The sequence below is a fragment of the Lindgomyces ingoldianus genome (assembly GCF_010093535.1).
Source record: "Lindgomyces ingoldianus strain ATCC 200398 unplaced genomic scaffold BDR25scaffold_9, whole genome shotgun sequence".
NCBI lineage: Eukaryota > Fungi > Ascomycota > Dothideomycetes > Pleosporales > Lindgomycetaceae > Lindgomyces > Lindgomyces ingoldianus.
In genome coordinates this window covers 140,510-166,180 of record NW_022985170.1, presented here as the reverse complement: position 1 = coordinate 166,180, position 25,671 = coordinate 140,510, and the positions used below count along the sequence as shown (strand labels likewise).

Genomic DNA, 25,671 nt, shown 5'->3' with positions numbered 1-25,671 from the left:
CAAACGTAAGTCGGGCTGCGTCCCCCGAAATGGAATGAATGGGAAAGATGCAATCTGATGCCGCTCTTGACGGACTACCTTGGGTCGTTCATCTGTCGTTTTTGCTCCTTGCAAATCTTGCCTCCCTGCATTCGTTTGGTTGAAAGGTTATTGTCCAGAAGTGGACGCCTGAACAATGGGTGCCTGAAATGCGCGGAATTTTCAACATGGCCGACTATCAAAGTCTTTTGGTGTGGTGCGGTGTCCCCATAGAACACCTACTGCTAGAAAAGGTACTGGTTCAAAGCCGGCCCCGTCATTGCCAATGCGTCTGATTCATAAATCCTTCCTCCAATGTTCGATCCTCCAAAGTTCTAATAAAATCCCTGTTAGCCCTGTTATGCTGACCCCCAGCCCGTGAACCTCTCCGCCTGGCACTGGCGCTTTCTGGTGCACCATCGGGTGGCGGTGGATAATATGCTGGTGATGGCTGCAACCGAATCGGCGCATTTGGATCTAGATGGCTAATGACTCTCTGCAAAGCCGGTGGAATACCGGACTGTTGCTGATCCATGGTGGAGGCGCGTTGTCGTCCGGCACGTGTTGTAGCTTGGGCGTAGAGATTCTGGGGCTGATTATATGACCTAGCTTGCTGAGGCTGTATTATCCCCATCTGCTGGCCATATGTAGGTTGAGCTGGGTATGGCGGAGGAGCACCCTGGTGACTTGGACTGTACATATTGTTGTACATGTTCGGAGGCTGAGCATGCGGGGTCTGAGCTGCGTATTGATTCATCTGCATGTTAGCATATGCGGCGTTCTGTGCTTGCACCTGGGCTTGCTGTTGAGCAGCCTGCTGCTGTGCTCGCTGCTTGCTTAGCCCTTCGAAACGTTGCTGTTCCTGGACTCCAGGGGCCGGGGATCGACTAGATCCTGATCGTAGAGTCATTGGCGGTACAAAAGGTCCTGTAAACTTGGCTTGCGTTATGAAAGGATGCATTTTGGCCTGGTTCGGGGTCCATCGCTCGAGCGGGTTGAGGTTCAACAATCCTTGGGCGAAGTCGATAAACGATGTCCGGTTTGCCATTTCTAATATACGTTAGATTGGACATAATCTCAGGATAGTCTCGTTACTTACCTCGCTCAATCTCTGCAGGTTTCATATTCTTCCTTGGCATTGGATAATTCTTGATCACGTCAGGCAGCGTCGTCGCTGAGAAGTACTTCTTGCTCGGCTGCTCCTTGGTGCCATGCTCTCTGGAATACGTTTCCATAGTCTTCAGTCTGTATGCTCTCCGCCCATACTCATCGTGGGACTTCTCAAAAAATTCACCAGATTGCTTTCCCATCTCAAGCATCCATGTTGGTGGGAGCCCAAGCATTTCGGTTATTCTCGATACTTGGTTGTATTCCGACGATCCAGGGAATAATGGCAACCCGAGGAATAATTCGACCACGATGCAGCCTAATGACCACATGTCGATTGCCGCGGAATAACTATGTAACTAGTCAGCGACGTTGATGAGAATGGCATACGGGACTTACGGTAAACCAAGTAGCACCTCAGGGGACCTGTAGAAACGCGACTGGATATATGTGTAGACTGTCTGCCGTTCGTCACACGCCGACCCGAAATCGATTATCTTAATGATTGGGCTTTCCAGGCTACACTGTATTTAGCAACCTGCATAGAGGCATGGCCATCCATGACTCACTTCTTCAGCAGAATGTTCTCCGGCTTGAGGTCGCAATGTATCAATTTCGCCTTCCCTAGCAGGGCCAGGCCGTTGATTAACTGTTGCGCAAATACTCGGACCAAAGTTGTCGACAACCCGCGGAATTGGTTTTGTTTTATCAACTCGTACAGATTGACACTCAGCAGCTCGAACACCAGACAAAGATGCTGCCTGTGGATGAACGTGTCTTTTAGTCGTAGCAAGTGGTGGTCATCGTTCTTGTCCATCTGCTTATTCAACTGTGCAACGTTAGAACAACAAAAAGAAACAAACGAGTGTTACGAACCAAATCGAGTACTGACACCTCCATCATACTCTGGTTGAAGTACGCTGTCCGATTTTTTATGACTTTGACAGCGACAACCTCTTGCGTCTTGAGATTTTGACATTTTACAACCTGCCCGAATGTTCCTTGACCAAGCACATCGAGGATCAGATACCTGTTCTTGTGCCCAGACTCTTCAGATCCTAGAATATCGTTTACATAGAGAATGTAATCGCTATCCTCATTATCATACCCGTCATTCTTGACCCCTTTGCTTGGCTTGGTGAGAACTCGACGGGGGTTTCGAGACGATTCGTACTTAAAACCGGGATTGCATATCCTGTACGTCGAGGGCAAATGCGTTGTTAAGGCTTGGAGTGGCTAAGTTACTCGTCAGCATATCCATCCGAGAGTCATGTGGAGCTGGATTACACTAATGAAACCTCCTTCTGGGGCAGCGCGTCGGAATGGCGGTTGAGCATTGATTTTGGGTTCCAAATCGGCGGTATTGACAACCTTACTAAACTTTGGCACTGATCCTCGCTGCCCAATTGGGGGCAATTGTGGAGGGTTCGGATTCGTCGTTCGTGGTGAGCGCGCCTCTCTATTATACACGGCATTGAGCTGGGCAGTCGCGGATTGCGGATAGTAGCTCTCGGGGCTCATGTTCGATTGCAAAGGAGGGAGCTGAGGGGCATGCGGTCGCGAAGCTATGGCAACAGTACTAGTAAGCATGTGGCACGCCAAGAATGCAAAGGCATGGGGTGGAAGTTGGCTTACTGGGAGGGGAGTAGTAACTGTTTGGCGGCGACATGTAGGGATTGTTTCTAGTCGGACTTTGCCTGTTGCTCTGGGCGGCCTGGGGACTGAAACTCGTATAGTTCTGACCACCCTGTTGCGTGGTTCCACTATATGGTGACGTTGGCGAAAGGTTCATTGGCGAGTATCTTCGCGCGGCCGCGCTCTCTTCTTGTTGTAAGAATTGCTGCGAATGCCTGTGCTGATGGTTCGCTCGTGAAGCGCTGTATTTGGGCTTGTAAGGATCAGCGTCCTCCATGGGTACGTCTCCGTCCCCGTCGTTGTACTCTGGACCCCGGGGAAGCGGGCCACCAGGGGACGCTAGTGCCATCGAGCCTGTCCTTGAAGGCACTGCGGGAGATGTGTAAGGATCCTGCTTTATCTGCTGCGGTATATTGGGGTCCCTTTGAGAATGCTGTTGGGGGGTGGTCATACTGTGCGGAGCGTACCGCGCCTGGCGGCTTGCAGGGCTCTCAGCGTACGAAGTGGTCCACTGCGAGTCCATAACGCAGAGAAGGGGATCGGAAGGAAGGCGGCGAGGCGAGCGAGGTGTTGGTACGCAGCCGATTCAGCTGGTGACGCCCGCTAGTTGGCCGTGGGCATTCCGAATCGCGCCGCGGAGAGGGGAGGGCAACGGGGGTCGCAGAGGGAGAAGCGGAAATGCGGCTAGCACAGGCTGGAGGAGAGAGTGTCAGTTGCAGCGGCGATGGTGCGGGTTGTGTGTGTTGCGGTACACTCGGGCGTCTGGCGATGAGTGGGTAGAGTGCACGCTGGAGACGGAGGGGTTGGTTACCTCATGCACGAGGCTGCAACAGCCTCGAAGCGGGCTCGAGAACACGAGGCGCCGGCGGCAGGAGAGGAGGCGTAGGGTAGGGCCGCTGTGAACAGCAGCACACAGAGGGAGTGGAGGTAAGTGAATGCAGGAAAAATGTCCTACCAAGGTAGCGTTTCGGGCTCTCAGCATGAGCTGGTCTGCTTGGCACGGGTCGCTTGATCATCATCACCAGCGGCGGGCACACAGCAACATCATCCTTGCCCATCCACATTCACGCCCAATTCAAGACTTAATCCTCGCTCTCGGCCCAATTCTCCTGTCCTATGCAACGTTATTCGTATCCCTTCGCTATTCACTAATTGCCGGTTGAAATTGCAGCCACTATCAGGCGCAACGCTGCGCCACATAGCTTCAGGTATGCCACCTGCGCGATTCTCGCAAGCACCTGTCGAGGTATCAAACATCTGCTGTCAATGTGCGCCACTATTCCTGGCTGGATTCACTTGGAAATGCAATGCTATAGTCCATGGGCCTATGTTCTTGATTGTACCTAACTGTAAGCAGCTATCTACGGAATAAGCGCCGTACAATTTGCATCTTCCCTAAAATTCGGGCAGGCGCTAGGTTACCTGCTACTGAACCCGAGTGAAATGTCTGGAGGTTGCATTGAGAGTCATGACTTCGTGGGCTATTTGCTTTCTTCTCCTCAGTCAATAATTCAGCACCGTGCTGCACGAGTGGCAAGTCGTACTCGGGGTCGGCGTACGCACCGCTAAACCACTCCATTCCAACACCAATTTCTGCTCTGAGACACGTCTCCGTTGCCTAGTAGCTTGAGGACGGCCCAATAATGAAATCTAGGCTCACGTTTCGCTTTTGAGCATTGTTTCCGTAAGTGGATGGAAGAGGTGAGATGCTAATAGAATGCTAACTGTAGGTAACTAGTTCAACAAGCCCTCTATACAAGAACTCATCAGACATTGACATCTGAGGGCTCGAGGTATAACCTCCAAAACCGGTATCAATAGGAAATAAACTCGGAGAGATGGAATGCCTCACCAATCAGCCCCACATGTCCGACACAGCCACATGCACTGCTGGCGCATGGGGCTGACGCAACAAAGCAAAAGCCGTCTCCACTTCCCACCTCCAAACCAATGCTCTTTTTATCGCTTCCTGACGAAGCCTCCTCGTAACTGACACGGTCACCTTACACAGACCTATTTTCAAAGATAGACTTGACAATCTGTCCTCCGCGTGTTGCCAAAATAGAAAGAAGCGTGTCACTCAACTGCCGGGCACACACACACCGTCAGCCTTACTCCGGAAATTGCAATCGGTAGACACTTACACCGTGCGAGCTCTCGCAACAACCTTGCAGCCAGACTCCGGCATCGTCGCTGACCTTCTTGTCTGCAAACTGTACTCTGTAGTCGCGTTGAACTGTCCATTTTGCATCTTTTAGGCCGCCACCGGGCATTAAGCTCCGTGCGTCTTGAAGGAGGGTCTCGTGCAAATCCCTTTGATAACCTGTCGCTACGAACACTACGTCGACATCTAGCTCGTCTTCCTTCTCCTCCGCATTCGGCGCATCGGACAGGTAAAGCGGACTCTGGTCTCGTACGTGCAGACGAATTCCGCCATTGATAACGGGTGAGCCCTCCAAATTGAGTACAGAACGATAAGGTAGAATCCGATGAGGCCATTGCTCCTCCGCGACGGGAGAGTTCCCATAACGTATGCGCTGAGTGTATAAGGTCTCGTAGATCCGTTCGAGTAAATTTAGGCGTACAACGCCATAGTTGGTATTGCGATCCTCGGTGATGGTGGTGTGGCGAAGATCAGGGTCGCGAGAAAAGGTGCAGTCGACGCGAGAGGGATTGAAAATCTCGTTCACACTATGCTCGGTCAGAAATAGGATGTTGTTTCAAAGGGAATATTAATATGAAATCAACTCACAAAGGTGAATCATCACTTGGACGCAAAGCACCCCCTTTAATTAATAACCTAGTTTTCGCATTAGGGTAATGGGAATGCAAGAAATCAAAGATCTCTGCCGCGCTCTGTCCGTTCCCGATTACTGCCACGTTGTATGGATGCTGGAAGTCTTTCAAGAGCTTCGTCGAGATGTGAGAAAACTGCGACGAATGTACGACCTTGGGGTGGTTGCTAGGGAACGGTTTTGGGATGTTTGGTCTTCCACCTGATGCTATGACCACGTGTTTCGTCCTCCTAGATTGTAATTCCCCGGTTTGGAGGTTTCGTGATAACACTGTGAATGTTGAAATAGTATCACCCTCGCTAGAGGATTTTTCAGGCACAATTTTCAGCACTTCTTGATCATACTGAACGACCTCCTCGAACCATCCCGCACACCATCGCATGTAATCCTCGTATTCCACTCGCTGTGGTAGGAAAGTGTTTAAGTTTGTGAATTCAATGAGCCGACCATTCTTGAAGAGGTAATTAATGAAGGTAAACTCGCTCCGTGGATTTCTCAACGTCGCCATGTCCTTCATGAACGTAATTTGCATTCTCGCGCCAGGAAGCAGCATTCCGGCATGCCATGCAAATTGGTGTTGTCTCTCCAGAAATGCGACCTTTGGTGCGTCTTGTTGAAGACTGGGGATGTTAAGGGATGGATCTGTCCCATCCATCGCATCGTGAAGAGCCACTGCAATGGCGAGTGATGCCGGCCCAAACCCAACGCATACGAGATCATGTAGTTCCTCTTCTGGTGTATGTCGAAGATGAGATCGGCTCACTACGGTAGGAAGGTGGCTATTTCCCAGCCCGTTGGTAAAACACTCACTGGCTCCCAAGAGCGGTTCCTGCCCGGCTGGAGAGTTCCACTTCTCCGAGTGCGTACGAAAATCGGCGTGAGGAGTCATTTTCGCGGTGATATCAAGGTACGTGAAGGCTGCAGATCAGTAAAGCTTGAAGGAGGTGAGTACATGTCAGTCAGGGACGTGGAACAGTGGTGGTTTGCTCACTTGGGGCTCCAATTGGAGTGCGAGAGTGCACTGACAGCTGTCAACCGTCACTGTGACAGGTCCGTGCGAAAGACGTGAATAAGATGGAAGAAGTGGCCACAGTAAATCGTCTGAACGTAAAGGAACCCGTCAGTGGCTTAACTTGTGGATGGTGACGCACTGGACAATCGGGCAGGGAAGACCCTGAACTTTAATGGAGAAATCGGGCTTACATGTGTCAAGACTTTATTCAAAGGCAAGAAAGCGAGTTCAGAGGGACTAATTTGCGAAAGAACATTGTCCTCGATCCCCATTTTGAACGAAGATGATGGCGTACACTACCGCTGTAGCCAAACCGGCTGCATCCGCGTTCCATGCTTGGCTTGAGTAAGTTTACTTCCTCTCCGCGTGCGATCAGGGATCTCAGGAGAGAATGGTACGATGAATTCCCATTATTGAAAGCGGTTTGCAGGCCGCTCGACTCGATGATAGCAGGCCTCCATCGGCGGTAACGGAGGGCTGGGGTAGATGACAATGTCAGGGATCACTCCATCTAATCTTGGAATCAGATAACAACGCATATGAATGGATCGGCGTAAAGGCCGGCAGGAGACGGTCACATCGACCCCAACCAGGTCATGATGCAGGCAAAATTTTCGCAGATGCCCCGCAACGCTTGTACTGAATTGCTTTTGAACTAAAGCGAAGCTTGGGGACGTGGGATGCAAGGTTAGAAATGTGGTAAGAGGCTTAGCGGCGGGGCAGCAAAGTTATCTGATCATCAGATAAAATTTCAGTTCTCCGAACTTCGGCCATTGTTGGCCCATTCATCTCTGGCACAGCTCAAACTGCAGCATCTACATGCAGCGTTCGCCGGAATAGCTGCTATTAAAGGCTAGCACGCCTCGCCGCTGATTGCTCCATCCATATTTCAGCTCAGTTAGCGCCAGGAGAGTAATATGTAGGAGATGACGCATGAGGCATACGAAGCAATCTAGATATTTCCCCCCTCAAGGCCACGAGCATTGAGAGCACCTCACCGAGCCGAACTTTAGAGGAGCTCTTAAGGACTAGAGCAGCTGCTTGTGCTAAATCATTTACAGTTAATCAGTTTTGGTAGCTATCTGAGCATATTTCTTGCTTGGGTAGTAGTTCAGTGAATAATAACAGACATTTGTTCTAGTGAGAATGAAATTTGTACACCAACCGAGATTCTTTCAAGCGAAGGCGCTGCCACGTCGTATCTTGGTGTACACTGTTGTACCCGTATCCTATAAGCATTGAACTGGTAGAGTAGATTCGAATCATGATCCTCGATAGTGCGCAAGTACCAATTCAAACGATTAGACATGTTGCTAGGCCACCGGGCGAATTGCGAGAATGCAAGGAAGCGATACTTCTGGAGGATCTATGTTTGGAAGGGCCAGAACTTCCCGTAACCCTCCCTCCTTGAAAATGAAAGTTGACATCAATTTAAGTTCGAAATGGAGGTTTCGTGGGGACGGATGTCCTAACCCCTAGAACGTTCCGATAATGTTGGAAATATCCCCTGGTCATCTCACGCAATGAAAAGGTTTCAGGGAAAGGTGATATGCGCCCACAACCAAGTACGCATCTGTACGAGAAATACAGCCGCATATGTAACCCAGCACCTGCAGAGTAGTGGTCCCCTTTCTCGCGATTAGTTGCTCGGATGTTGTGTACAAGGAGTCGACATATCTGATCGTCGGATTATTTGCCGGGTCCATGCCGAGGATTCGGCGGCCGCACCCACACCCGATCTGCATTCTTGTATTCCTCCATTTTCCTCTACAACAAGAGCCTGCTCGCGATGTCCGAGATCGGCTCCTGTTTGCAATGACTTTGGTTGGCAGCGTCTAGCCCGGTTCGAAGGTAAAGTCTGTCTTACTCATATATGGAGGATTGAAGTGAAAAGGGGAACTGAGGTGTGGGATAACCTGGAGCGAAGACGGGAAGAAAGAGACGGACATGGCCCGCAAGCCAATGACGCCAAGGGGCACCGCAACCCTCACACCTGCCATCTTCTGCAAACCCGAGAAGGTCGGCAGCCTCCTTGGAAGGCGCGGTTTGCCAGCACACCTGAACGCCTCGACGCTATGGCGCCATTTGTTGTGGTTGTTATTGTGCTGTCCCTTCCTAACTCGTTTGCGACTGAACAGCATGAATCTCATCTGATAAGATGGATGATGCATTGACGCAACCACACGATTCCCTCACCTTACAGACATCACACCGTGGCGAATGACCTTGATACATCACCGCTGAGGAACTCGCAACTAGGCTCCCCATCTTCTCTCCGCCTCACCTAGGTTTTGGCGGCCAGCAACGCCGACTCTACGATCTGATGACTTGGCATTACCCGAGAACATTCACTCTTCAACACTCGGGTGTGGGGAGCGTGGAGCATCCGGCGCATTCTTTTGACGAACGGCGACGCGCTTTGGTGAGTTGACGGGTCTTCACGTGGGCATTTTCCTCTTCTACCTCCGCAAAAAGCAAAACTCCTGTATCCAGGAAGGACCAACCAGTACGCAGCAATTTCTCATCACTTCGAATACGGCCTTCAAGTTCATTTTTATTAAACGGGAGGAAGCTTCCTCTGCGCTCAAGTTCTTCATCAGCCTTTCCTCTCGCCGAAATTCTCGACCTGAGAAACATAACGCAACGAATTCTCTAAATCTCTCCCCATCACTGAGCTCGACTGCACTATTGCCTAATTAGGAAACCCGCAAAATGCTTCACCAACTAGGTTCGGGGTTGTCTGTCCTAAATCCACATCCTGTTCCGATTGAAGGCCCACGGCTTCTTCATCATCTTGTTCGACAATCCTCAAGTAATGCAGGGCCCGCTATCGATTTCCTAAAAGACGGATCGATGAGACAAAAGCTTTCTTACGAATCTCTGCACATCCTTAGTGATGATCTTGCTAAGAGAATCTACCGCACGCTGACTGGGCTGAAACATACCTCTGCTATTATACCCGTCTTTTTACCTCAGTGTCCGGAGCTCTACATCACTCTCCTGGCAATCCTCAAGGCCGGTAAAGCATTTTGCCCGTTGGGAATAGACACTCCCAAGCAGCGGTTGAGCTTCATTCTGAAGGACATAACGGCAAATCTGGTTATTACCACATCAACTCTCAAGGAGAGAATTCCTCTGGATCGAGGTGTCGAAGTGCTTGTGGTGGACCAGGAGACAACCCAGCATAAAGAAGATAGTCTGCATGTAGAAGAGGCCGTACATCCGAAAGATTTGGCATACGTCTTGTACACATCCGGGTCGACAGGCCTCCCAAAGGCCGTCAGCGTGTCTCATCGAGCAGTCACTCAAAGCTTAATGGCTCATGACCAACACATCCCACGCTTTTCGCGATTCCTTCAATTTGCGGCCCCGACTTTTGACGTTTCGATCTTTGAGATCTTCTTTCCCCTATTTAGAGGCTGCACTTTAGTTGGATGCACTCGGGCTCAAATGCTTAACGATTTGCCAGGCACTATCAAACTAATGGAGATCGACGCTGCCGAGCTTACACCCACTGTCGTTAGTAACTTGCTCCGCGGGCGCGCAAGTGTGCCCGGATTGAAACTGCTCCTCACCATCGGCGAAATGCTCACCAGACATGTTGTCCAGGAGTTTGGTGGTGACGCCACCCAAAAGAGCATCCTCTGGGGTATGTACGGACCCACGGAGGCCGCAATCCACTGTACTCTGCAGCCCCACTTTCAAAGCGACTTTTCCGTCGGTAACATTGGGTTCCCTTTGGAGACAGTGTCAGCCTTCATTGTCACACCTGCTCTGGAAGGCGAGTCGTCCACAGATATCAAGATATTGCCAACAGGGGAAGTTGGGGAACTGGTCGTAGGAGGACCGCAGGTCGCTGAAGAGTACCTCAATCGCCCTGAGCTCACGGCTGCAGCATTTTTGCGACATCCCAAATTTGGCGTTCTCTATCGAACCGGTGACAAAGCTCGACTTCTCCCGAGCGGAACCTTAGAGTGTCTAGGTCGTATTGTCTCCGGTCAAGTGAAAGTCAGGGGCCAGAGAGTCGAGCTTGGAGAGATTGAACAAATCATCTCGAAGGTGGACGGGTGCCACACTGTCTCCGTCGTTGTCATCGAAGATACCTTGGTAGCTTTCTGTGCTGTTGGTTCAAGTGCGGCTTCAAAATCGGAAGTCATTAACACTTGTAATCGTTGGCTTCCGAGCTACATGGTTCCCGCAGATATCATATTTGTTCCTTGCATGCCGCAATTAGCATCGGGTAAGATCGACAAGAAAGAATTAGAAGCGCAATACGTTCGCGACTGTCAAGTTGATGACTCCCCCGGTTCTAAGCTACCTGACGAGTTTGGTCGTACCGTCCAACGCATACTTGAGCACACATTGGGTCGTAAAATCACCCTCAGCACTGCTTTTAGTTATGCTGGGGTAGACTCTCTGCGCTCCATTCAGATTGCTTCTTCACTTCGAGAGAAAGGCTATAGAATAGGCGCCGTGGATGTGCTCTCCTCCAATAATCTGGAAGAACTTCTTACAATATGCAAAAGCGAGCGAGCATATCTTGCTCAAAATATGACCGCCGACTTCAGCGCTATCAGCAATGCCGCCATGAGATTGTCAGACTTAGACAGCCACCAAACTGATATTGTTGATATCATTCCATGCACACCTTTACAGGAGGCAATGCTTGCAGAAACCATTGGCCGACCTGATGCTTACTGCAACTGGATTGAAACGGAACTTCCTGCTTCCTACACTTTCTCGCAAGTACGAGGCTTCTTCGACATTCTTGCGAAGGAAAATGAGATATTGCGCTCAGGATTTTGCGTCACCTCTTCCTTGAACTCTAGCTCCTTTGCACAGGTTGTGTGGAAAGCTTTACATAAATCTCAAATCATCGAGGTCACGAATTTTTCCAAGAAATTCTCACTTAGTTCAATGGAGTCCCTCTTCCGTCCCTTCACGGTTCAAGTCAACGCAACCTCTCCGAAAACGCGGCTTGTGTTTCAGATACATCATGCTTTGTACGATGGATGGTCGTTTGACCTTCTCCTGAAAGACTTTGCCAACATTATCCGCGGAAGGTCACTCGATTCACGACCGCAGTTTCGTCAGGTTGTTACCTACTACGAACAACTTTCGAGTGGTGCAGAAAAGGCGGAAAGCATAAGCTTCTGGGCACATATGCTCAAAGGATATTGCCCGGAGCCTCTTCGAAACTTCAATGGCAAAACTATCTGTAATAATTATCTTCAGTCGCTTGCCCGATCATCATCAGTCAATGTCAAGTCCTTACACGAGGGCGCAAATAACTGTACAGTCAATCCCCAGGTCTTCTTCCAGGCGGCTCTCGCGTATATTCTAGGTTCCTACCTTGGGTCAACCGATGTTGTGATTGGTACAGTCACTTCTGGGAGGACCATCCCCGTCACTGGCATTGAAAACATCATGGGACCGTGCATCGCTTCGCTGCCGCTTCGAGTAGACCTCTCAAAGTGTTCGACCATCAAGGACATCCTCGATAGGGTTCAAAACTCAAATCGAGCAATGCTTAGTCACGCTACACTGCCGTTACGAGACATCATAAGATCATGTGGTGTCCCACCGGATTCACATCTTTTCGAAGTACTATTTGTCTGGCAGGAAACGATATTTAGCAAGGCCTCCGGCCCTTTCGAAATTAAGACCATAGGCAGTGCCGATGATCTCGAATTCAAGTTGACTCTCGAGTTCGAACCTCGCGCAGACTGTGTGTCATGCAGGGCGACATATGATTCTTCAGTACTTCCTGAAACCCAAGTCAAGTACCTTCTTCAACATATCGATGAACTGGTCAATCACTTTCTAGAAAAACCTACGGCGGAATTTAATGGTGTCTCTCATTGCTTCAGTCCACAAAGTCTTTCAATTGCCAATCCCTCGCCCCAGCAAACGTCGTTTAGCCACGGACCAGCCTACGCAGTAGAACGGTGGGCTGCAGAAACACCTGACAAGGAAGCGGTTATATTTGGCACCATTTTCAACGGGAGTATGGTCGAAAAGGAGAGACTCACCTATAGTGCCTTGAATTCACGTGCAAACCAACTCGCGCATGCTCTGCAGGAACGTGGCATTGGCGGCGATTCTCTCATTTGCGTACTCCTGGAAAAATCTGTCAATCTTTATGTTGCGATATTAGCAATTCTCAAAGTTGGGTCAGGCTATCTTCCAATCCTTCCTGACTCACCGCCGGAACGAATCACCAAGATCCTGTCAGAAGCTCAAGTAAATATATGCCTCAGCGAAACACCTTTTTTGAAAGATGCACGTCACGAAGGCTCATACCTGGTTCTTGATCTTGACACAATGGACACTTCAACGTACCCGGACCAGAATCTTAGTGTCGAATATGACGGGTCGTACCTTGCCTATGCTATATTTACGTCTGGGAGTACAGGAGCGCCTAAGGGTGTTCTTGTAACGCAGGAAAATCTGATGAGCAATCTCGAAGTTCTCCTTGACCTTTATCCTACGCCGGCTGATTCAAGGTTGCTGCAAGCCTGCTCTCAAGCGTTCGATGTTTCTGTATTCGAGATTTTCTTCACCTGGTACGCCGGCCTGTGCCTGTGCTCAGCCACGAAGGATGATCTCTATCAAGATTTTGAGGCAGCCATCGTTAGCTTAGGCGTAACACATTTGAGCTTAACCCCGACGGTTGCGTCTTTAGTGAACCCAAAACATGTCCCCAAGGTTCGGTTCCTAGTCACTGCGGGGGAGGCTTTGACGGAGCATGTTAGAAGACAATGGGCCGGCAAAGGGTTGTATCAAGGGTACGGGCCATCGGAAACAACAAACATCTGTACAGTTCGAGCTTCCGTTACCATGGAGGACGCCATCAATAACATCGGTGCTCCGTTCCGGAACACTTCGGCATTCGTACTTGATCCTAGATGTAGTACAATTGTTCCTCGAGGTGGTATCGGGGAACTGTGCTTTGGTGGAGCACAGGTATTCCGTGGATATCTCAATATGCCAGAACTCAACGCAAGGAAAATCATCAACCATCCCTCCTATGGTCGAATTTATCGTTCAGGAGATATGGGTGTGTTGCTTCCCGACGATTCTATATTGTTCACGGGTCGTTCGGACGACCAAATCAAGATTCGTGGCCAGCGGGTTGAACTTGGGGAAGTGACCTCGTGCATTATCGACTGCGTTGCGGTCGAAGATTGCGTTACTTTGCTGTTTCAACAAACCGAATCTTCCCAAAAACTGGTAACTTTTTGGGTTCCTACGAAGGCATCAGCAAAAAGATTCGAACTGCTACCTTTTCAGAGTTTCTCCTCCGCAATACAAGATATTTTCGAGTCTCTAGCTCCAAAGCTACCGACCTACATGATTCCGTCGCATCTAATTCCGATCACCCAAATTCCTGTGACCTCCCAGACCAAAGTTGACAAAAAACGTCTTTTCCAAGTATTCCAGGACTTATCCTCTAAGCAACTCGAGTTAGTCACACATAATTCTCCCCCTGATAACTACGATGGCGAGCTATCCGAGCAAGAAAGACCTATCGCGGAAGCGCTGGCCGGAAGTATTGGAGTGCCGCTCGCCGATATCCAGCGGAACTCCTCTTTCTTCAATGTAGGATTAGATTCCATATCCGCAATAAGGTTTTCTAGGAAACTTCAAGAAATTGGCATTGGGGCAATTCCTGTTTCCGTCATTCTGAAGAATGCTTCCGTGGCACGCCTATCATCGAAGATCCGAGTGGCCTCCACATCAGAGGTGCTTGCGCGCAGACTCTTGCACGAGCCTGGAAAGGTGTTGCAACTAGCACATATCAATCAAATCCGTTCCGAATTCGAAAAGCGTGGTGAACGAGTAAAGAAGATCTTGCCTTGTACATCACTCCAAGAAGCCATGCTTTCAAGTGCTCCATCTGCCACATGCTCGTCATACTACAACACGATGGTCTTTGAAGTTACTGGAGAGGTTTCCAAATTGAAGAAATGCTGGACTCTTATGTTCCAGCGACATGAGATATTTCGGACTGCATTTGTTCCTACCGACGACAAGGACTACGCATTCGCTCAAGTCGTTCTAGAGTATGAGGATCCAATATGGGATGAATTAGAGTCAATAGATGATACCGAAGCGTATGTTGAAAGGACCCTAAGCCATCTGCTGAGGTCATTCAAACCACCCGTACGATTGGCCACTCTTGAGTCTAGCACTTCAACCAAACTCGTCTTTTGTTGCCATCACGCGCTGTACGACGGGCAAGCCATTTCATCTCTCCTCCAAGAAGTACAGCAAGCGTACTATGGCAGCATACTGCCGCCATCAGTCCCGTATGAACGCTACCTTCAGCATATGATTTCACAGGACTTTATCGCTGCCGACCAATTTTGGAAGACTTCCCTCGCTGGGCTCGAGCCAACATCCTTTCCGGATCTTTCTGGTACCAGCAAGAAATATGGTAGCAGCGTTTCTTCCCCCAGGCAGATTCTTCATGTTCCCCTTCAGGATGTCCTCATGATGTGCCAAGACTCTTCGGTGTCTCTTCTCTCAATGATACAGGCTGCTTGGGGGAAGCTCCTACATTTTTATACTGGGGAGACCAACTTGTGCTTCGGCAACGTCGTCTCTGGTCGTTCCCTCCCAGGAGAGGATCTAGACCAGCTTATTGCACCCTGCTTTAACACTCTCCCTGTGCGCCTCAACCTCAACGCCGCAAGGAGTAATACAGACTTGGTTCGACAACTCCATAATTTCAACATTGACTCTCTCCCATTTCATTTAACGCCACTCCGTCGCATCCAAGCTAAAGTTAAGAGAGAAACAGCTCATCTCTTCGATACCCTAGTCATTCTTCAACAGCCAAGTAATCCTCTTGACGAGTCAATCTGGAGATTGGAGCGAGACGCCGGAGACATGAATTTTCCAATTGTCTGCGAAGTATCCCAATCCCCATTGCACGATCAGCTTTCTGTGACTCTCCACCACCAAACCCACCTCGTATCAGAGACTGACGCTCATATGATCGTGAAGACATTCAGTTACGCGTTGTCATCATGTGTTCAGTTCCCAAGTGCTGCTGCTGGAGACACCTTTGGCTTCCCTTCCGACATTCTTGCGAGATCGAATTTTGACTTCGTTCCCGCAACTCCCACAGAGGGGCCTGGGCTACATTCGGCGTTCGAGGGAAATGCCTCCTTGCGCTCCAATCAGGTTGCTCTCGACTTCCAACACGATAATAATACAAGAACGACCTGGACTTTTGGAGAACTGAACGCAAAAGCAAATCAAATTGCCCATGCCTTGATAGAGCGCAATATAGGGCCCGAAGATATTATCCCCGTCTACATACAGAAAAGTCCTCAGTTCTACGCTTGCATACTTGGGGTCTTGAAAGCTGGGGCTGCGTTTACACCACTCCACCCAGAGTTGCCGGAGGCCAGGAAGAAATTCATGCTTTCTGAAATTCACCCAAAGGTCTTGCTTTGCGTTAGCGATTCTGCGTTGGATTGGTGCCGCGATGTAGAGGTTGTCAACGTTGACACACTTGAAAGAAACCCCACGGAAAACCCTGTGATTCAAGGACTCGCGTCAACGAATCTAGCCTACTGCCTGTACACTTCTGGCTCGACTGGTGTACCCAAAGCCGTGGGTGTGGAACACCGGTCACCGATTCAAACAATTGAAAGCTCTCGGCCATTGGTCCCCTGGAGCCACGACTCAAGACTGCTTCAGTATGCCGCAATTACATTCGACATGTGCTACTACGATTGTTTCCTAGCTTGGACGTTCGGATTTGCGCTTTGCACGGCAGAACAGAATGCTTTGATGAACAATATTACCCACGTTGTCAATTCTCTAAATGTCGATCTACTAGACCTTACACCTTCCATTGCTGCCGGACTTTCACGAGAGGATGTTCCAGGGGTGAAATGGTTGTATTGCATTGGCGAAACAATGGTGCCTGATATCGTGCAGAGGTGGGAGGGTGCATGTGTCAACTCCTACGGTCCAACTGAAGCGGCATTTTGCACAACTATCTTTCCTGTTCGCAAAGACATCAAGAACACCGTCATTGGCATGCCTTTCCCTACGACTTCTTTCGCGGTATTTCCTAAAAACGGCGAACGCGCATTGCCTGTGCTTGGAGTAGGCGAGCTATATATTGGCGGCGCCCAGATTGCCCGGGGTTACTATAATAATTCCGCACTCACAGAAGAAAGATTTGTTTACAGAAGTGGACAAAGATTTTACAAGAGCGGTGATATGGTTCGCATGTTGAGTGATGGTAACTTTGAGTTCATTGGCCGAGCAGATGACCAAGTCAAGATCCGAGGCCTGCGGGTCGAACTGGGTGAGATCAGCCATGTACTACAAGAGTGTGATGAAGATATTTCTAGCGTCACAACGCAAATACTGAGGAAAGATGCGGACGCCAAACAACAACTAGTTGCTTTCCTAGTGACTACGGCCTGGGATAAGACATTTGAGCTCAAGATAAAGGCGAAGCGTGCAGCAACCGACCATTTGCCTTTCTATATGGTCCCCCAATTCTTCATTTTCATCGAAAAGATACCGAAATCTATGGCCGGAAAGGTAGACAAGAAAGCCCTAGGAGTTATTTTCCAAGACTCTGAAGATACTCAATTAATCTCCGAAGAAACCATGGAGCAAGCCACATCCCATTCATGGACTGAGACTGAGAATCAGGTACGCACAATCTTCGCTAGGCTTTCTGGAACGCAGACAGAGTGTATTCACCCCACTACGTCGATTCACCAGCTTGGGCTCGATAGTATTAGTGCTGTTCAGATCGCTGCGGGTTTAAGGCGGAAAGGATACGAAGTTCACGCAGTGGATGTACTCAAATACACTAGCTGCGTAGAGCTTGCCGCTTGTCTCGATCGGCCAGGTGGACTATCTTCTCGAGAAGCGAAAAAATTCAACTTCCAAGAGTTCGACAATATGTTCAGATTTGACATATTGAAAGCTTTCGGAATCAAGGACGAAGATGTCGAAGCTGTTCGCCCATGCACTCCACTACAGCGAGGCATTATTTCGCGATTCATTGCGAGAGAAGGAACCGTATATTACAACTATCTCCGGTTACGGCTTAACGACGATATTGATGCGCCGAGGTTAAGACAAGCGTGGTCACTAGTGATGAAGAAGCATCAAATGCTACGGACTGGCTTTGCTGAACTCAAAGACAGCAACCATTCTTTTGCCATGGTACAATTTGCCGCTACTACTGTGAGCCTACCTTGGGACGAGGAAAACGCCAAAAATGATCCACAAGAAGTAGATGAGTGGTATCTTCAATCTACGCTTCAAACTTTGAAGCAGTTACATAGACCACCGTGGCGCATCCGTTTCAACAAAGAAAACGGCCAGGCACACCTTCATTTAGCCATATTCCATGCCATTTTCGATGCTGAGAGCTTACAGGCTATCTTTACCGACGTATCAAGGGCATATAACGATCTTCCGCTTGGGATACCGACATCATTGGAACCCCTCTTGGACATGATACTCACCCTGGGCGCCAGCGAGGATATCCAACGTACCCACTTTTGGGAGAAGCTTGGAAAGGGACTGGCTGTAACTCGATTCCCTAACGTGGCACCCCTTCGATATAATGCAGTATCTCCAGCTGTAGTCACGAAAATATGCTCAACATCCGTTGTAGATCTCGAAGCTGGATGTCGAAAGTCGAATATTACGCTTCAAGCAGCGGGAATTGCCAGCTGGGCATCAATTCTCTCTGCCTACACAGGCGAATCTTCGGTAACATGCGGCGTCGTTCTCTCTGGTCGAAATGTTGAAGCAGCAGAGTCTGCAGTTTTCCCTTGTATTACAACTATGCCTTTCGTCTGCAAAGTTGGCAAGGACAAACGGAAGATGCTGAGAGATATTATGGCTTTGAATGCGGAAATCCAAAGGCATCAATTCACACCATTGAACGAGATCCAGAGAATGATGGGACATCCCAATGAGCCTCTATTTGACACTATCTTTGCCTTCCAGAAGATCCCCAATAAAGGGCAGGTAGATATGTTGTGGGAAGTAGTTGATGAACGGGCATCAGTCGATTATCCGATCTCAATCGAGCTGGAACCAGTCGGAGAGCGTGTCGAGATTCGACTTACCTTCCTGCCACACATGATACCACGAGAGCAAGCGGCCTTGATACTCGGTCAACTCGATCATCTGCTTGCCCAATTTGTCTTTTCCGAGGTTCAGTCTCCGAACGTTGTTCATTACAATCAAGATCTTTATTCTATCACACCAGCAAGGGAACATACGATACCATCAAAAGTTTCTCTTTTACACGAGCTTGTTGAGATTTTTGTTAACGAGAGTCCGAGCCGAATTGCTCTCGAATTTGCCTCAGCAATTTCCAATGGCCAGTACACTAGCAAAACCTGGACATATACCCAGCTCAATTCGGAAGCCAACAGAATTGCTCACATGCTCATATCCCATGGGGTAAAGCCTGGAGGCCTGGTCGGCATCTGCTTTGATAAATGTCCAGAGGCTTCGTTTGCAATTCTTGGAATTCTCAAAGCAGGAGCAGCATTTGTGGCCCTAGACCCAGGGGCGCCTAGTAGGCGACGGGCGTTCATAGTCAAAGACTCTGGAGCCATTGTTGTCATGTCAATGATAACCCAATCAACTGACCTCATAGCACATTTGGATGTGCCAATTCTCAACCTTGATGAGATGGATCTCAAATCGACCCCAGTAACAAAGCCCGTTTTAGAACGGGATATTGTTCCTCAAGACCGCAGCTACTGTTTGTATACATCTGGGACTACTGGTACCCCGAAGGGTTGTGAACTTACCCACGAAAATGCGGTCCAGGCTATGCTATCATTCCAGCGAATATTTGCCGGCCACTGGAATGAAGACTCGCGCTGGCTTCAATTTGCATCTTTTCATTTCGACGTATCGGTTCTCGAGCAGTTCTGGAGCTGGAGCGTGGGAATTTGCGTTGTCTCTGCGCCTCGAGATCTGATCTTTGAAGATCTGGCTACATCGATCAGAGTCTTGGGTATCACTCACATCGATTTGACACCTAGTCTCGCTCAGACATTACACCCAGATGATGTGCCAAGTCTTTGCAAGGGTGTGTTCATTACTGGAGGGGAGAGTCTAAAGCAAGAGATCCTTGACGTCTGGGGCCCCAAGGGGGTTATTTATAACGGCTACGGACCAACAGAAGCTACGATTGGTGTAACGATGTATCCTCGCGTTCCAGCCACTGGCAAGCCATCCAATATTGGGCCTCAATTTGACAATGTTGGATCTTACGTCTTGACGCCGAATTCCGATGTTCCGGTCTTGAGGGGAGGTGTTGGGGAGCTTTGTGTGTCGGGGAAACTGGTCGGGAAAGGCTACTTGAATCGACCTGAGTTGACGCTAGAGCGTTTTCCTCATATTCCTCACTTTAACGAACGGGTTTATAGAACCGGCGATCTAGTCAGGATCCTCCATGATGGCACATTCGATTTCCTAGGCCGAGCTGATGATCAGGTTAAATTGCGAGGCCAGCGCCTCGAAATTGGAGAGATCAACTCAGTCATCAAACAGTTCGGCCTTGGTATCTCAGACGTAGCCACGCTAATATTGAAGCACCCAAGACAGCAAAAAGATCAACTCGTTTCCTTTGTAGTCACGACTTCGAGAATGAATGGAGAACCAAGAATTCTTATCGATGGTGGGAGGCTTTTGGAAGACTGTAAAGAAGCATGTCACGAGAAGCTGCCAGGTTACATGGTTCCTACACACTTTATCGCCCTCTCAGCTATGCCACTATCAGCAAGTAACAAAGCCGAGGTGCGGAAACTAAGAGAGATGTATAATGCACTAACCGTTTCGGACCTCCAAGCTCTCGCAGGGACATTAAATATCAACGACATGAGGTGGTCAATGGACGAGGAGAAGATCAGGAAGGTTCTCAAGGACATGTTGCACCTCAACGAAAGCGAGATTAAGAAGAGTTCTAGTATTTTTGAATTGGGTTTGGACTCGGTGTCTGTCATTGGGTTCGTGCGAGCTTTAAAGCAGGTCGGATTTTCGAACGCTACAGCCTCTACGGTCATGAAAAACACGTCAATTGCCCGGCTCGCTAAGGTTCTGAAAAAAAGGGGCCCTGAGCACAATGACCGTGGATCCATTCTCGCTGCGCAACAGTCCATCACTGCGACCCAGCACCGCCATAGGCGCGCCGTCGCTGAGGCTCTACACATGGACCCACGAAACATCGAAGCTCTTGCCCCGTGCACACCTCTGCAACAGGGAATGATTGCAAGATCCCTTGATAGCGAGAAAGGGCTGTATTTTAATACTTTCCGTTTTAACCTCAGCAACCGTGTCCAAGAACATGCACTTCGCTTTGCATGGCAAGAAGTCTTTTCAGCAACCCAGATACTGCGGACTATTTTCTCCAACACCGAGGATGGATTCGTTCAAGCTGCAATTGGGAAGTTGCCGTTCCCTTGGAGGTCGTGCGAGCTCTCCAATGATGATTCCTTGGGTGCGTATCTGGATGATATGAAAAGAGAATGGTCGCAGCAAAACCAGACCTTCTTAATGAAGAAGCCTTTCGAGCTCGCCTTTGTGGCTACTCCATTGCGGAAGGTATTAGCAGTGCATATTTTCCATGCGCTTTATGACGGCAATAGCATCGCGCTGATGGTCAAGACTGTGTGGGAGATTTATAACGGCTGCTGGAGTGGTAAAATCGGGCCTCCATTCCAATCCGTTCTCGCATGTGGACCTTTACGAAATGTCGACGGTGCTCAAAACTTCTGGCACAAACATCTTTCGGATAACGCCTTCCGACCCATTCCTGGACGCATCGGTCAGTCAGATGAACCTAGTATCACCATGGTCATCCGTGAGATCCAAGGGCTATCTAAATACGAATTGGCTAGACGAAAACTGGGCGTCACCCCGCAAGCTATCGCTCAGGCCTGCTGGGCAACTGTTCTACACAAATATGTCAAGGGAACAGTGACTCTCGGCATGGTCGTCTCTGGTCGAAATATTGACTTTGAGGATGTCGATCAAGTTATTGGACCATTGTTCAATACAATTCCATACCAGCACAGGGTCGACTCCCAAGACACGTGGGCTTCACTAGTCAAAAAGGCCCACGACTTCAATGTTGGAGTACACCCATACCAGCATATTCCGCTAAGAGACATTATGAAGTGGTGTAAGAGAAGCCCAAGTCAGCCTTTATTTGACACACTGTTTGTGTATCAGATTGCGGAGGCTGATGAGAAGTGGGTTAAGAATAATGCATGGGAGTTGATTGATGGGAGTGTGGAGGCAGACTTCCCTCTAACAATTGATATTGAGCAAAGGGGTGGCAAATCACTGAAAATTACATTGGTCACTCAGGGTCATGTTTCAGATCCGGAATTATCCAACCGCCTAATGAATGACTTCGAGAAGACCTTGGATGAGATATTGAACGATACGGGCGAAAACATTAACTTTTCTTTCATAGAAGAAGTAGGAGCCGATGGGTTGCCAGCGAGCTCAGAGAACAAAAACATGCCAACATTCACCGACGGAGCAGATGACTTTGAATGGAGCAAATCCGCTATCGCAATGCGAGAGGAGGTCGCCAAACTTGCAGGTACTAGGATCACAGACATCTCGGAGACAACTTCTATTTTCGAGCTTGGCCTCGACAGCATTGACGCAATCAAGCTCTCATCAAGGCTCAAGAAGCGTGGCATTGACGTTCCCGTTAGCGGTATCATGCGTGCTCTTACGATTCCCCGCATGGCCCGAATATCCAGCAATAATACTGGACTAATCCAGCGACATTCTGATATGATCTTCAGGTCCCACAAACGTAGACTTGAGAACTGCTTGCAACGGCGACGTATTCTGGTGGAAGATATCGAGCAAGTGCTTCCATTGACGCCACTACAAGAGGCTATGGTTGCCGAGATGGTCGCTTCAGAGTATACAAGATATTACAACCACGACGTGTTAAAACTAGCGCCTGACACCGATGTCGAGAAGCTAAAAGCTGCGTGGACCAAACTAGTTGAAAATTCGCCTATTCTGAGAACATCATTCATTGGAGTCGATGATCCAAACATCGATTTCTCCTTTGCGCAGGTCGTACATCGAGTCCCTCATGCCTTTTGGCAGAATTTGAAGGTGGAAGGGAAACCTAACTTCTTGGGGATATTCGAATCAATCCGCAGAAAGGCAGTAAAGGCAAGTCAACCGGGTCCCTTGTTCCACATCCATCGGATCGATTCTGGAGACCAAAGGTATCTTGTACTCTCAGTGTCTCATGCACTCTATGACGGCTGGTCCCTTGGTCTTCTCCATTCTGATGTTCGTCGTTCCTACTTTGGCCAGTTCTCCTCTCGGCCAAGTTACGACTCTGCTCTCCAGGAAATCTTGACAGCGACCGGTTCAGACGCTGCGGCATTCTGGCGGGATCATCTATCAGAAGCTAAACCAAGCCTCCTTCCACGCCGGCCGGGCATGAAGACTCCAGATCATCAACGTGTATGTCGAATGGAACAGACAAGCAAAACAGATTTGGAGAGCATCGCATCTTTTGCGAAGCGTTACAACATAACCCTTCAAACTGTCGGTCAGACAATTTACGCACTGGTCCTTGCTTCCTATATCCAGTCTCTCGACGTCATTTTCGGCTCCGTGCTCTCAGGTCGTGACAACGACAACATGTCTGAGATCCTCTTCCCTACGATGAACACCGTCGCTATTCGAACAATTCTTCACGGAACACGCCTGGAGATGCTGCGATACGTGCAGGAAAATTTCATGGGAGTCAAACAGTGGCAGCATTTCCCGTTACGCAAGGCACAAGCAATAGCTGGGGCACAAGGGTCTCTGTTTGAGAGCTTGTTTATCTACCAGAAGAGACTAGAGGATCGGGATGAGAATACTCCTCAGTTATACGAGAGTGTAGAAGGCCAAAGTGGTGTCGAGTACCCTGTTTGTGTGGAAATGGAGGTAGTGGATGATGAACTTATATGGAGATGTGCGGTCAAAGAGGATGTGTTCGATCACACTGGGGCTGAAGGTTTATTAAAGAGACTAGATACAGTTCTAAAGGCTTTGCTGGAACATCCTGGTGCTCCCACCATCGACTTCACTCCAGCTGGAACATCAATATGCGGGCTCCCGGGGTTTCAAGAGGAACAGCACCAAGATGCCGAAAGTAATTCGCCTAAAAACGAAGACCATAGCCAAAGTCTGTTGGAGTCTCCCACCGCAAGGATAATTCGCGAAGTTATGGCGTTCGTATCTAAGATCCCAGAAGAAGAGATCACAGAAGGGATGACCATCTTTCACCTTGGACTGGATTCAATAAGCGCTATTAAAGTCTCCTCTCTCTTACGCAAGCGCTCTGTTATTCTCAGTGTTGGCGAAATGCTAAAGGCCGCCACCGTGGAGAACATGGCTCAACTTGCCGATGAGCGAACACCAGCATCTGATGAGGATGCCCATGACGCCGAAGCATTGCTTGAGAGTGCTTTAGGCCACATTGAGCAAGCAGCTATTCTTCGACAAGCCGGTATGGAAGAACAGAATGTAGAGCAGCTTCTCCCCGCATCTGCAGGACAAATTTATATGCTTTCCGTCTGGATAAACTCAAACAAGACGATCTTCTACCCAGAGTTTTCGTACAAGCTCGCGGGCTCTATCACTTTTCAGTCACTTCAGAAGGCCTGGGAAGCGCTGGTTGCAGCAAATCCAGTTCTCCGAGCCTGCTTCGTAGCTACCAAGGACAGCCGGGTTCCGTACGTGCAAGCCGTACTTCATAGCGCTGAAACAGCCGTCCATGACTTGTCTCGCGTGGATGGGGAGAGCGTTTCGCAGGAAATACATGAACGTTCATTAGTGCAACCCTACGCTCATCTCTTCGTCTCAGAATCGTCTATGGGCTGGAACCTGACGCTGAAGATCCACCACGCGCTCTATGACGGCGCTAGCCTTCCTATTCTTATGCAGCAACTTCAGGATCTCTCTAACGGTGTCTCCTCCACGCTCTCCCCCGTCACCAAGGTTTTCAGCAAGTTCCTTGCTTCCAGCTTCATATCCTCGTCCATGCCAAAGCGCAAAGCATTCTGGTCGAACTACCTTTATGGCATAGCACAACAGCAGCCCTTACTTCCTCAACCTTTCACCCCATCAACTAGCAAAATCGAAATCTTTAAGCGCCAACTCCTCCCCGCCACGAGATTGGACTCACTGGCTAGACAACATGGTCTCTCCACACAATCCGTCTTCTTCGCAATCTACGCTAGGCTCTACGCTTCCCTCGTTCCCACACCCAGCGACAGAGACGTGGTAATCGGAATTTATCTTGCAAATCGCTCACATCCAAGTATTCCCACTCTCGCACAATCAGCGATTCCAACAGTCAATCTTGTTGCTCTGCGCGTTTCAAAACCGTTAGAGATGGAAGTGTGGGACACAGCGGCGCAAATTCAGTATGATATTCAAGAGATCAGCATGGTTGAGAACGCGGGGGTCGGGTTGTGGGAGGTGAGAGAGTGGACGGGGGTCAAGGTGGACACTTTTGTGAATTTCTTGAAATTGCCTGAAAGTGAGAAGGACAAGGACAGAGAGTATGGAACCAAGATTCGCGTAGTTGGAGAGTGGGAAGAGAATGTCAGTAAAGTTGTAGAGATGAAGGGAAGAGGGCCTGATGGGCCGGGGTGGTTGGTGGATGGGCATGTTCAAAAGGCGTATTTGGTAAGCTACACCTCGTCAGATTATTTGAGAAATTGTATGCTAATGAGTCTACAGCATGCTCTTGATATCGAAGCGACAATTCGAAATGGCGCTCTCAATGTTGGTGTTTTTGCGCCTGTGGGCATGATTGGGCTTGAAGAGGGAGAGAAATTGATACGAGATTTGAGGAGCGAGTTGGAAGGCTTGGAGTGAATTTTCTTTCATAGGACTTCCTACGGAGATAGCTTACCCGGTCATTTCATTTTTTTTTTCACGTTTGGTGGTTTCTGTGGACTGGTAGAATATTGGGGTGTGCTTGATTCTATCGGGTTCATTTATGTTATTGAAATAAAATCATCTCTTAACACTGTTTGGTTG

At 49.1% G+C, this 25,671-nt stretch overlaps 3 protein-coding genes across 3 annotated transcripts; 1 reads left to right on the top strand and 2 right to left on the bottom strand.

Annotated features, from left to right (window-relative positions):
• Positions 1–273: 273 nt before the first annotated feature.
• On the bottom strand, positions 274–3,363 carry BDR25DRAFT_128274 (kinase-like protein). Its single transcript, XM_033683792.1, has 7 exons — positions 2,761–3,363; positions 2,413–2,690; positions 2,002–2,361; positions 1,695–1,954; positions 1,525–1,644; positions 1,118–1,476; positions 274–1,068 (listed from the first exon to the last, which is right to left on the bottom strand). Exons 1-7 carry the CDS (start codon positions 3,281–3,283, stop codon positions 296–298), a joined length of 2,673 nt encoding a protein of 890 aa, XP_033549915.1. The 5' UTR covers positions 3,284–3,363; the 3' UTR covers positions 274–295.
• Positions 3,364–4,456: 1,093 nt separating this feature from the next.
• BDR25DRAFT_128244 (L-ornithine 5-monooxygenase (L-ornithine N(5)-oxygenase)) lies at positions 4,457–6,790 on the bottom strand. Its single transcript, XM_033683791.1, has 5 exons — positions 6,759–6,790; positions 6,547–6,656; positions 5,513–6,489; positions 4,905–5,451; positions 4,457–4,844 (listed from the first exon to the last, which is right to left on the bottom strand). The coding sequence occupies exons 3-5, from the start codon at positions 6,442–6,444 to the stop codon at positions 4,764–4,766; spliced, it is 1,560 nt and encodes a 519-aa protein (XP_033549914.1). The 5' UTR covers positions 6,445–6,489; positions 6,547–6,656; positions 6,759–6,790; the 3' UTR covers positions 4,457–4,763.
• Positions 6,791–9,279: 2,489 nt separating this feature from the next.
• BDR25DRAFT_282295 (uncharacterized protein) lies at positions 9,280–25,506 on the top strand (the record flags this gene model as incomplete). Its single annotated transcript, XM_033687958.1, has 3 exons — positions 9,280–15,268; positions 15,374–25,314; positions 25,369–25,506. The coding sequence occupies 3 exons, from the start codon at positions 9,280–9,282 to the stop codon at positions 25,504–25,506; spliced, it is 16,068 nt and encodes a 5,355-aa protein (XP_033549913.1).
• Positions 25,507–25,671: the final 165 nt, after the last annotated feature.

Bases quoted from the DNA above. Each gene is read 5' to 3' on its own strand.
- BDR25DRAFT_128274 (XM_033683792.1), bottom strand. From the start codon at position 3,283: ATGGACTCGCAGTGGACCACTTCGTACGCTGAGAGCCCTGCAAGCCGC. The intron at 2,691-2,760 runs GTAAGCCAACTT...CTGTTGCCATAG, and splicing joins CAGTTACTACTCCCCTCCCA to CTTCGCGACCGCATGCCCCT. The intron at 2,362-2,412 runs GTAATCCAGCTC...CGAGTAACTTAG, and splicing joins CAGAAGGAGGTTTCATTAGT to CCACTCCAAGCCTTAACAAC.
- BDR25DRAFT_128244 (XM_033683791.1), bottom strand. From the start codon at position 6,444: ATGACTCCTCACGCCGATTTTCGTACGCACTCGGAGAAGTGGAACTCT. The intron at 5,452-5,512 runs GTGAGTTGATTT...GACCGAGCATAG, and splicing joins CCAAGTGATGATTCACCTTT to TGTGAACGAGATTTTCAATC. The intron at 4,845-4,904 runs GTAAGTGTCTAC...TGTGCCCGGCAG, and splicing joins GTTGCGAGAGCTCGCACGGT to TTGAGTGACACGCTTCTTTC.